The sequence below is a fragment of the Sardina pilchardus genome, chromosome 7, assembly GCF_963854185.1.
Source record: "Sardina pilchardus chromosome 7, fSarPil1.1, whole genome shotgun sequence".
Taxonomy (NCBI): Eukaryota; Metazoa; Chordata; class Actinopteri; order Clupeiformes; family Clupeidae; genus Sardina; species Sardina pilchardus.
In genome coordinates, this window is record NC_085000.1 from 26,606,106 (window position 1) to 26,617,762 (window position 11,657).

An 11,657-nucleotide genomic window follows, 5' to 3' on the forward strand; every position below is an offset into this window, starting at 1 on the left:
ACATAAATGTAAGAATGCCTTATGCCATTTTTTCATTGTAACGAAACACCCCAATCTGTTAAGAGAAAGCATTGAAACACTGACACAGACACTTACACATTAGTGTAACATGAAATGTAGACCTACTGTATTTACAGTAGCAACAAACTTTTATATGAAAGTTTATATAAAAAAACAACAACTTGGATATGAACTCTTATGAGCCGTGGGAAACAAAACTCTGTATTTAAATTGTCGAAAACATAGAGTTTATTATTTACGAAACACCTTCACACCTCCCCCCAAACTTTCAAATATCAGATTACCAGTATTACTCCAAAAAAGTAAACATACAGTATACTGCAGCATTAGGCACATTCATAAACAATATCTGAGATCTTTTCAATTGTGTTGAATCAACAGGCCTCAGTGTGATCTGATGCGTCCTATCACACATAGTTGTTGCAGTTAAATGATGAGAAGTCGAAGAGATACAGTAGCTTGTATGTCATTCATGAAGATTAATAAGAGTGCAGGTTAGACATATGTTAGACTCCCATTCATTTAAAGTATTTGTATTGATAATTAATGAATCAGCAAAAGCATTCTCATTTGAGTGAATTCTTTCTGCTTTTGGAAGAAAATGGCGAACATGGAAGCATTTTAGAGAAAGCCTTGCATTCATTACACTACTGAAATGAATGCACATTATTTATTCCCCCCCCCCCCCCAAAAAAGTTAATTAGTTTGGTACAAACACTTCTGCTAAAGAAGAAAAAGCATACACGGCAAGTGCAGTTTTCTTTGAAAAGCTAGCATCAGCCATCATCTGCATTTAACCAACAGAATCAGAGTATTTATGATAAATCTCAGAATGCTATGGATACCGTAAGTGAAAACTGATTAGTGTGTTTTGTGTTTTTTTTCAGTCTCTGACAAAGGTGCATCTTAAAATAAACAAAATATATGTATGTCTGCATATATTTTCCTCATCACCCCCTTCATGTATGTACATCTAAGTGTGTACCACATCATGCAGTAATGGTGTACAAGCCATTTAAAAGTATTATTTTGGAGTGGAAGTGGACAAGGTCAAAACTCCTCACTAAAATGTACAATCAGTAGTGCTGGTCCTCTGCAGTGGTCAGACTGTGTTCACAATCCTGGAGTCCTATGAAAGAAATGCCCGACATATTTCAGTTCCAGGTAACACCAACACAACTTCTCACAGATTGTACATGTATATTTTCCTGTGCACTCAAACAGCAACATCAGCAAAAGCAGATATATACTGTAGCTCCAGGCTCAAGTGTCACTGTCTATGTCATGATCATTATACAGTACAGTTCAAAATACCATGTAAATATGTTAGCACCCCATAATTACAAAAAGTACTGTACGAACATTGTAAGCAACGTATAATTACCTAGTAACAAGCACAAAATGCAAGCAAGACACACTTTCAAGGACATTTCTTATTCAACAACATGTCAATACACATACACATTTTGAGTTATTGAAAGCTAGAGTATGTAACATAGCTACAGTATATAGCATAAATAATATGCCATGAATATGGCCCTTACTGTCTAGGCAGTGGCATTTTCTCTTAGTGTGAGCTCTTGCTGTGCGGTTCAGGAGACAAGGGCCTTTCGTCATTGCCCTGCTCAAAGAGAATCTTCCTGCTTAAGATGTCCACGTTCCTCAGGTCCTGGAGGGACGATTGTAACATCAGTAAAGCACTGGACATTTCTAGAACATTGGTTGATGATGTTACAAGCAATGTGTACTTCTTTAAATTATACCGTTAATTACAGTAGGCCTGTATACAGAGGTAACTAAATCATTAATAACAAATGGGCGAATACTGTGTGAAAAACTAAAATTGTTCAATAATGAATTTCAATCAACTTAAGTATATTCCTCGCAAAACGACCTATGTTTATAGAACTGGAATTCTAGGAGCTACAATTTTGTATAGATCTTATCACAAGATCTTTCACTTCCTGTGCCATACTTAAGACCTGATCAATAATGAAATCATGATTTACAGCTGACGTGTCACTTATGCCTGTTACCCTTCAGAAGACTTCCATTAGAAGAAAAACACTGCCCTCTAGCTGGTCAATCAGGCATTCATTAATGGAGGTAAAATCATATCATATTTCATATAAACCATTGCATAGTAGGCCTATAGTATTGTATACTATACTGTAGCATAGTGACTAATTTAAATACTTACGGATGTGGTAGAAGTAGGACTAGACTTTGGTTGCTTCTGCAGCCATCGATTAATCCGGTCAGAAATTCCAGATGAAAAGTTGCGAAAATCCTGAATGAGAGCAAGTAAGGACAGATCATTAGTAAGACAATAAATATGTGCAACAGCAACAGACTGGCAGCTTAGATCACTGTCAGATCAGAGAGGGAGTCACAAAAATGCAAATTTGTGATGGTACGCATGCAAATATCAGTGTATTGGCATTCATACAAAGGCAGTACCCTTGGATGGATGCCAATAAAAACAAAATGATACACTGTATTTGTGTGCATACCATCAGCCAGAAAACATGCAAATCAACAAAGAGAAAACAACAAGATGAATGTTAAAAATCTACATTTAATCTATCAGTTTAGAATGCCATCATTAGTCAAACACATAGTTTTCTTTGATAAAGCTGTGCTACCTGTCTGCTCATTCCAGACTCTTTCTGTCCCTTTGGCTGTTCACTCTCAAACAGATTCTTCTTTCTTAAGACTTCATCCATAAGAAACAGAGCCCTCTCTGGCTGATAGGGGGACTTACTTGTTTGTTTCTACAAAAGAGAGATCGATGAAAATCAATTCTAAAAATCAATTAAAACAAACAACATAATGAAAGAACATCTGAGCATCTCGACATCTGAAATGTTGAAACTTGAATGTAAATTGAAGAAAAATATGTAAGTGGTAGTGCACATGCCAATATCAATTAAAAGCACATTGAAAAACAACAGTTTACTACAGTACTTTAGAATCAATATACTGTAAGCAAAACCATAACAAACAAAACAAAACAAAACATAATGCACAGAGAATCAGTGAAAGTAAACACACCTGTGAAGCCTGGGCAAGTCTCTCCATTTTTTCTTGAATGGAACGAGCTGATATTCTTTGTTTAGAGCTGAGCAATTAGCACCCAAAAGAAACATTTATACATCATAAAATCTGTTATCAACAAAATTAAGACACACAAATTTAACAGAAGAAGTACAAAAGGTGATGCAACTACACACGCAATGACTTCAGTATAATTGATCATACAAGTCCTCAGACACATCAGAGTTATAATACAATAGTTGTTCAATAAACAAAAAGCAATGCTGCATTTAGCACCAACCCCATTTAATACTGCAGTCATATTACACACATTACTTGTATGTTTCTGATATTTTCAAAATTGTTTTCAAAAGAAGAGCTTACTTTCTCTGAAATGGTGACTGTTGTTGCTCATCTTGCTCCGGACTCTGTAAGAAAAAGAGTTATCTGCTAATGTACAGAACAAATGCACAAATCCAGAGAAAAACATGCAGCGATATGCATCATGTTGAAACAGAGAGATCTCTCTACCTTGTTGGACTCAAATTTGCTTGAGTGCCGAACACTTGCGCTGTTGAGGTAAATGAACATGAGAGATTAGGCAACATTACTTCAGTTACTTCACATTTTATGCAGTCTCAAAACAATCAAGACTGCAACTTATTATGCATACTGTACATCATGTTTAATAAGTTGCATATCAACTCATAGATATCAAACACACACATTTGATGCCCCCAGCATAGCAATGACATTGATTGGATATCACCTCTAGCAGAGCATTAGTATAAACTCTCTGTAACTCTTTAGAAACGTGTTAAATAATTAACTTGCATAAAACACTGTCCTGTAGCTTATACTGTACACAATGCGGCTAATGCACAGGAAATGACTGTACAGTACATACAGTACAACCGATGTTATAAAAGTGAAAGTGAGTGTTGCGTTACCTCCGCTGCAACGGCATGCTTTGCTCCTCTTTCTTCTTCAGCAACTGGCACGAAACAAAAAGCAGATTCAGATATATTGTCGAATGGAGAATAAACTCATTTAACGCTGCATTTGTGCGCTTACATAGGCAAATATCAACCACATGCCTTTGACGAGCGAGGCTATGCCATATACAGCTAAACAGAGGGATATTGATGTTTCAAGCACCAAACACAGATGATTTAAATGATTTTTCTTGTCCACACATTGACCTAGGCAAATTTTTGATAATGAGATGGGAATAGAGGCCCTGCAGTCTGCACAACATTACAGAGGCTGTCTATCCTTGGATACAGTGCTGCTGTAAAAACAGAATAGCACAGTGGACAGAACCCAGTTGAGGCATGTTGTTACGTTGACTGATAAACCTGACACATGTTCACATAATTAAAAGTCAAGTGAGAGGAGCAAAATGGCGTGACTGCGCTATCTTCTCTTGTTTAACAGTATGGCATACTAATAAGGTAACACCAAGCAGGAATCCCCTCTTTTATTCAACATACTGAAATGGGAGTGCCAATTTATATGCTTTTATTTAGCAGAAACTTTTAAACAAAGCAACTTACATATGTCAATTATATTAAAAGGGTCATTGACATCAGAATTTAAGTGCCTTGCCCAGCTCCACCCCCTTGCAACCAAATTTGTCTAAAACCATCAAAAGGAGCCATGCTGCTACCTGCAACATTACAGTTTGGCAATTCAAACTTTTCTCATCTGTAGTTCCCCGTTGGTGGAACGCACTACAGTTCCTACCAGAACTGTCCCTCTCTATCCTCAAAACAAGAGTACCTCCTCTCCTAGCACTACCAACAACGAGACTAATTCTAGCAATTACCACCTGACTATCCCCCTTCTAGAAGAACTGTCGCTTGATTCTATGCAAGAAGTTCTTATTGCTGCAATGAAATGTCCATGTCACACTGTACATTGATTGTTTCTCTTTTTTGTTTGTCACTTGGGATAAAAGCGTCAAAGAAATGTAGCCTAAATGTAAATGTAAATGTAAATGTAAACATCCCATAATGTTTAATCACAGGCATTCTGTGCACACATCTGCAGTATCAGAGACTCCATACTTCTTGCTGTAAGTCAATGTGAGATGAAAATAAGTCTGAAGCCATTCTTTTATGGTGTTGTGTTGCAGGGTGGCAATTACCTTGAAGGAGGCGGTTCTAGGACTTTGTCTGGTGAAGGCAGGTTTGGTTGTGCTCTCAAAGCTGGCAGCTGTGCCATTCTGTCAAAAGACAAAGCACATTCCCTCATAATCATAATATTCACTTCACACATTATTTGCTGACATTTGAACTACAGAATTCACCACCAGGGAGTGCTATATCTTCAAAATTCAAGTGACAGAGAGTGGACTCAGCAAAGAGCTTAAAGGGAGTGGCCTCAACAAACAGTTTAACGTTTGAATACGTATCAAACTTATTGGAGGTCATGCAATTACATTTTAAATATACAATTACTTTACTTCAATTTTAAACTCAGAGATGGTTGACTTTGAAACATCTGATAACAGGATACCGACCTCGGTGTCTCCATTTTGCGTGGGGCTTTGGGCGCCCCCAAAAGTGGGGCTGAACGGCCTCTGGGGTGCACTTCTGGGGCTGAGGGGAGAAACGACCCTTTGGGGCGGTGGCGACGCTGGGCTTTTGTCAAAGGAGATGGAGAAGGAGCTGTGCAGACACATCAAACAAATTGAAATTGATCATTATGGGTGTGCTGATGGACTCTGTACTGGACAAAGGTGGCTTCAAACAAAAGCCGATAAAGAATAAATATTAATGGGCTGAGCTTGGCACTATAAAACTGTGTCATCTGTGGCGGTAATGAGGAATATGCATTACCTGACAAACTTCCTGTTCGTCTTCTGTGGAGTTGACTGCCCTGAGTTTGCATTGCTGTGTTCACTCTAATTAGAACAGACATATAAAATCAAAAGAAAAAGAAATTCACCTAAAGACATTGATATATTGTCTCCATTACATTCCTACAAGTTTAAACAATTTAAACTCATTACACATTTAATAAAAAAAAGAAATAAACTGCTAAAAGTTTATCCTATCAAAAACTGAGACAATGTTTGAGTGAAACTGATTGAGAAACGCTTTTGTTTTCCACAACCCAAATAGTGCCTCCCATGCTTGCGGTGCGTTCACATCGTGGCCCCTGACTTTGTTCTCTCGGTTAATGCTGTAGATGATTAAACAAAGACACTCAGTGGGTGGTATAGCAGATGACCGCCTCTCTGAGGGAGGTGAGGTGTGGAATGGTGAGTGTTGAAGCTCACACACCTGGTGTAATCTAACCTGACACGCTAACTCTGCCAGCTCTGCACAACACGGGGGGCAAAATGGCACAGACAACACGAGACAAGAGTCGTCGAGTCACACAGGAACAACACAACTGCTTGATCTGCTTTTTAAACAATTAGATTGCAAGGAGAATGGCATGACACATTGTCTCACTCTATCGCAGCTGTAGGGCATGGCCATTGTACACAACCATACTGTACTAACACAGTGGAAGAATTGATATCTCTGCCCTTTGATGTCAAAATTCAATGCCAATTAGTGCTAAGATTAGCCTGGTTGTAAACCAGACCCTGGAATCTTTCAGATTAAGGGTCTGTTAATGCAGGAAGGGTATCGTGCCAATTACTCCCGGCCTTGCGGGTGTGTTAGTTCTAGGTACTGAAGATCAATGGAAGAGGAGAACTCGCACACCATTCTTTACCGTTGTAGAGGATAAGTTGTTTAATCCACCCCCCCCCCCCCAAAAAAAAAGTGAAAAAAGTGCTACCGAGTGAAAAGCAAACGTTTCGGTCCTCAGACCTTCATCAGGGCAAAAAGATTAAGGGTCTGGCCACGAATAATGTAATGGCCCAACTAAAGGGGAGGCACCAAGCGTGCACTGCACACAATTGGATAACAGTACAACCAATGTGTTCTAAGTTAGAACGATGCAGCGTTGTCGTCATCAGTTTAGCTCGCCTTTAGCCCGCCTATTTTAGATACACCTATTTGATTGTTACCCCTGATGGTTGGGGTAAACGTAACGTGTATCATTGCTCGTGGCCAGAGTATATCTTGCAGACACAATTCAAATTGTGTTCTTGCGAGAACTCTGGATTTCCAGGGTACGCAGGGTAAGATGGTACCTGGTCCTAAGTGGACTAAAAGGGTCACAATCATACCCAATCAACAATGTTATACAGTGCCATATCAAGTGTTCTGGGTGTGCACTGGCAAAGCCAGAGACATCATTCTTCTCCATATTATAACTGTAGTGTAGTATCAGAGTGAGTTCCTGTAAAACATTATAATCTATTTAAGCTACACCCTAGATTGCTTGACAAAGCAGTTGCGGTTATTCCGATGCATTATGCAATGTGTTATGTACTTTCCCACTGATACATTTGATGGTGTAAACAAGGTCAAAACAAGATAGATTCTGAGAAGCTTATGCAACCCATAATATGACTGTTTACTGCTCGCAGCAGCAGCATCTACTGACAAGAAGACCAAACCTTTTTTTTCCCCGTCAGAAGCCAAATCATCCACTATTAGAATTGGATCTAGCCCCCTAACTGATTAAATATATTTACAAATGTATTTACAAATGTGTGACCAAACACACGCCTCCCTCACTGGATGAAACATATTTCCAAATGTGTTCCAAATCTGACCAGACGAGAGCCTCCCTGCCCTGTGATTAAATACATTTCCAAATGTGTTTCCAAATGTGTGGCCAGACATGTACAGTACAGTATACTGTATGCATCCCTCACCTGAACCTCCCCGGTGGAGTGGCCGGATTGGCTCTTGCTGTAGGAGCTGCTGGTGCTGGAAGGACTAGCGGGGCTCTTAGGACTAGTGGGGCTGGCAGGTCTGTCCCGGTCCATCAGGAGGCGGAGGGGGGTGACCAGGGCCTCCGTCAGGTCCACGTCCCCCAGCAGCTCCACCCTGGGCTGGCCCTCCTCTGAGTCGGGCCCCTCTTCCTCCTCCGCCTGCTTCTGCCGCCGCAGGGTCTCCACGTGCCGGGCCCTCCGCCGCTCGTCGCGCGAGCGCAGCATCTCCACAAAGTCCATCGCCAGGGCACTTTCATCCGTGTCCCCTTGGTCAGAGGGCTGCGGCTGGGCACTGCTCGCACTGATTGGGCATTCAGTAATAGATCACAAATAAGACATTTGTTTATTGTGGTTTGGCTGCAATGTATCTATGTATCATGCTAATAAAGCATCAATGAATTTGATATTCTTTAACTTTTGAAAAAAAAATCAGCTGACAAGTTGTGACACCTGATGCACATAGTTCCATTGAATATGAATTCCCCAGAGATGTACGAGATTTCTGATTTCTGCCAATAGAGTACCTGAACTAGATGCCAATCAATATGCCTTCACAGCAACACTAAAGCATTTGCTTACGTATAAAAGATACACGGTATGTACAGTATATGGTGTGTTTGAGGAGTAGGGCTGCAACTAACGATTATTTTCATGGTCAATTAATCTTGATTAATAATTACCCTTGATTAATAATTAATGGTAGCTGCTTCTAGGGGGTACGCGAGATGATAAGGGCTATGGCGGAAAGGTTCATGAATAAATAAATCATTTTGAATCGGGTTATAATGATATGGAAACATGACATTAAAGGTGAACTATGCACTTTTTTTTAGCTTAATTTGCCTTAACTAATCAGCTTTGGAGTCATTGGAATGGTTATTGGCACTTCCGGCACTTCCTAACAGAAAGTCTCCAGCCTCGCGATCATGCTCATGAAAAGGCAGACTGACCGATTGAGGAGTTTTGTAAAATATACACGCTAAAGCTGTAGCGGAAACGAAAAGCGAAAGAGAAACCGGCGATGAAATTGCCAACCCTGCATAGTTTCCCATGAAAGGAAATCATTTGTAAACTCTATAGTAGGCTATGTTTTCATTTAAAAAAAGGCCACTTGACATACTGGATTGATGAAAGACTGTAAAAGAGGTTTAAGTAAAGAAGCTGCGATCAAAGATTTCATAAGTATTTTCCTACAAACCGATTAACCAATAACCAATAAATAGTTGACAACTAATCGAATAATCGATTAATTGTTGCAGCCCTAATAAGAAGTGTCCTTTCTGCTTTGTATGTTTACAAAATTATGATGAATATACATTATGCTCAAACAGACAAACACATCTCACTGTTTGATTGTGTTGACGTGGCCCTGCTTCCTGGTACCAAGAAGCTCTGAGACATCCATTCTATAGGGTCAGAGAGCCCAACAGCAATTCATACAATTTCAGTGAATACATACTTTACATTTTCCCAAAGTTCAGTCTCTCAATATGATCAAGCAGTAGTTAACGTGACTGCATAACAATCTGAAGCTGCACTATAGTCTGCGTGCAAGGGTGTTGTCTGACCTCCTGGAGCCCTGGCTGCTCTCACTAGCGAGGCCTTCCTCATCATCAGGGTCTGCACTGACGCTGGGGTCTCGCGTCCTCCGCCGGCGCTCTCGTTCCAGCTCCTCCTCGTCCTCCATAGTCCACTGCCGAGCCAGACTGAGAGCCCAGCAAAGGTGCAGAGAATAACATGTGTGAGTTGATTTGGTGTGCTTAAAGGAAGTTTGAGTAGGCCCCTTTCAAAAACACACATTTGCTTTCCACAAGGCTGTATTGTAGAATTGGCTCTGTTGTTGGAGCTCACTGTGCCAACACAGATGTGTACTGTACTGTATACCTGAATGAATGTCTGTCGACTTGTTTGATTCACTGATATACAAAGTGTGTATCAGGTACAATGATGAAATGCATTTATTTCAGACACAACATACTGCCATACCATATACTTTTAAAATCACAAAACACACCATTTCACAAATGCCCATATAACTCTGAGTATGTTGCATGCTATACTTTGTCACTCTAAAAACTGTTATCGTTGCAGATACTGTAGGGGAGTTAAGATCCCGAGTTTACAGTCCTGTGGGGGAACTGTGCTAAATGTTTTGCTCCTCTGGAACTGAAGGGTCAGTCTAGCGTGAAAACCAGTGGCTTAGCATAATGTTCCACTTGATGACATCATTGCACAAAGTGTTACACCTGTCAGAGAGACGCAAGTTCACCTCTCTCTGTGCGTGGGTGTGCTTTCATACCCACAAGTGGTCTAACCGTACAGGTAATTAATGACATGATTGTGTTCCTTTACGAAACTGAATCTGTTCAATCTCACTAAGGTAGGGGACTGCCTATCTTACATGGCAAGAACACGAAAGGCTCTTTAATTACGCAAGTTATTATTTAGCCTAATACAGATTAAGCCAGAGTTGTATTCATTTTAAAATTCACCGACAATTTATAATGTGTTAATTGTGTCGTGGATTGGATTTCTGACGTTCAATTAGCACCACAGTAGAAGGTAACAAAGCGAAAGCTTCATTTGGCAGTCCGATGTCCACAGGTAGGCTAGTTTCAGGCTATTTTAAAACAGAAAACCATCACTGGAGTATTTCCAGAATTGCTATATTATAGTAATGTAGGCTACACACAATCTTATCAAAATACAAGCATAGCTCTTTGTTGTGAGTTAAGTTTCCTGCCAATAAAAGACCTGCGTTTTAATAAAGATGAGTAAAAGGGTAACCTACCTAGACAGTGCAGACCAATTCTTCCGACTGACCGACATATTTCCTCTTCTTTATCCCAAACTTTAGTATTTAGAATCTCTCATGCACAGGAGTGCCTTAGACAAGTCCTGTCAGTAGTCGACGTAAGACAACACTGCATGTCTACCTTTACCCTGCAGCTTTTGGCAGGTCACATGACCAAACGGCGCGATTGTAAACGCAGTAATTGTCATAGAATGCAAAATCATTTTATGACTTCGGCAATCAGACATTTTCCTTTAATGGCCTGAATGGTTTCCCACGCCTTAAGTTAGTCGAGGTTATCTGCACTAGCAGTGTTTTAATTCAGGATTAAAACAAAAACAGGCACAAACGAGAAGAATCGGGGCTTTATGCATATGTGATTTCGTGAAAATTGGGTCAGAAAATTAAAAAAATAACTAATTCATAAACACGAAGAGAACATGTCCATGAATTCATATAGGCTACAAAAGAATAAATAAATAAATAAACGTAAGGTCATAGGTTCAGATTCTATAGTGTCAAGCAGTGACTCAGTCATGTTTGCTTTTCGTGTCAGAGCCACACCTTTATTGTAAGTGTCTAATGTACTTTGACCGGGGCAATGTGTTCATGTAGGCTGTGGGACATCTCTGAAGGGAATATCAAAAGAGCGAAGAAACACAATGGCTGCTCTTACAATTTGACTACAAACACACACACACACACACACACACATGAGCTGATTTCTATTTACTGTAGATCATAGCCTATACAGATCCTAATTACTGTAAACTTCGGTCAAACTTGGATGCTGTCATCAAAGATATCCTCAGGAATGAAAAAAGAATGTGGATGTGCTTGAGTGTGCATAATTCATTCATTTAGTCACTCATTCACTCATCTTCATGCTGTACTAATTGTGACTAAAACAGTACAACTCCAAATGTATCTGAGAATCCAATACATTAAATAGGCAACACT

At 39.8% G+C, this 11,657-nt stretch overlaps 1 protein-coding gene across 2 annotated transcripts; it reads right to left on the reverse strand.

The window, feature by feature from the left end:
* Window positions 1–225: 225 nt before the first annotated feature.
* Window positions 226–10,824, reverse strand: lad1 (ladinin). Of its 2 annotated transcripts, XM_062541572.1 has the most exons (15): window positions 10,695–10,824; window positions 9,472–9,609; window positions 9,250–9,309; window positions 7,844–8,204; window positions 5,901–5,965; window positions 5,582–5,729; window positions 5,207–5,284; window positions 4,008–4,051; window positions 3,589–3,628; window positions 3,442–3,485; window positions 3,076–3,142; window positions 2,667–2,795; window positions 2,222–2,311; window positions 1,566–1,690; window positions 226–1,150 (listed from the first exon to the last, which is right to left on the reverse strand). In XM_062541572.1, the coding sequence occupies exons 1-14, from the start codon at window positions 10,730–10,732 to the stop codon at window positions 1,589–1,591; spliced, it is 1,404 nt and encodes a 467-aa protein (XP_062397556.1). In that variant the 5' UTR covers window positions 10,733–10,824; the 3' UTR covers window positions 226–1,150; window positions 1,566–1,588. The 2 variants fall into 2 exon arrangements, with proteins under 2 accessions (XP_062397556.1, XP_062397557.1); XM_062541573.1 differs by lacking the exon at window positions 9,250–9,309 and having other exon boundaries at window positions 10,695–10,768.
* Window positions 10,825–11,657: the final 833 nt, after the last annotated feature.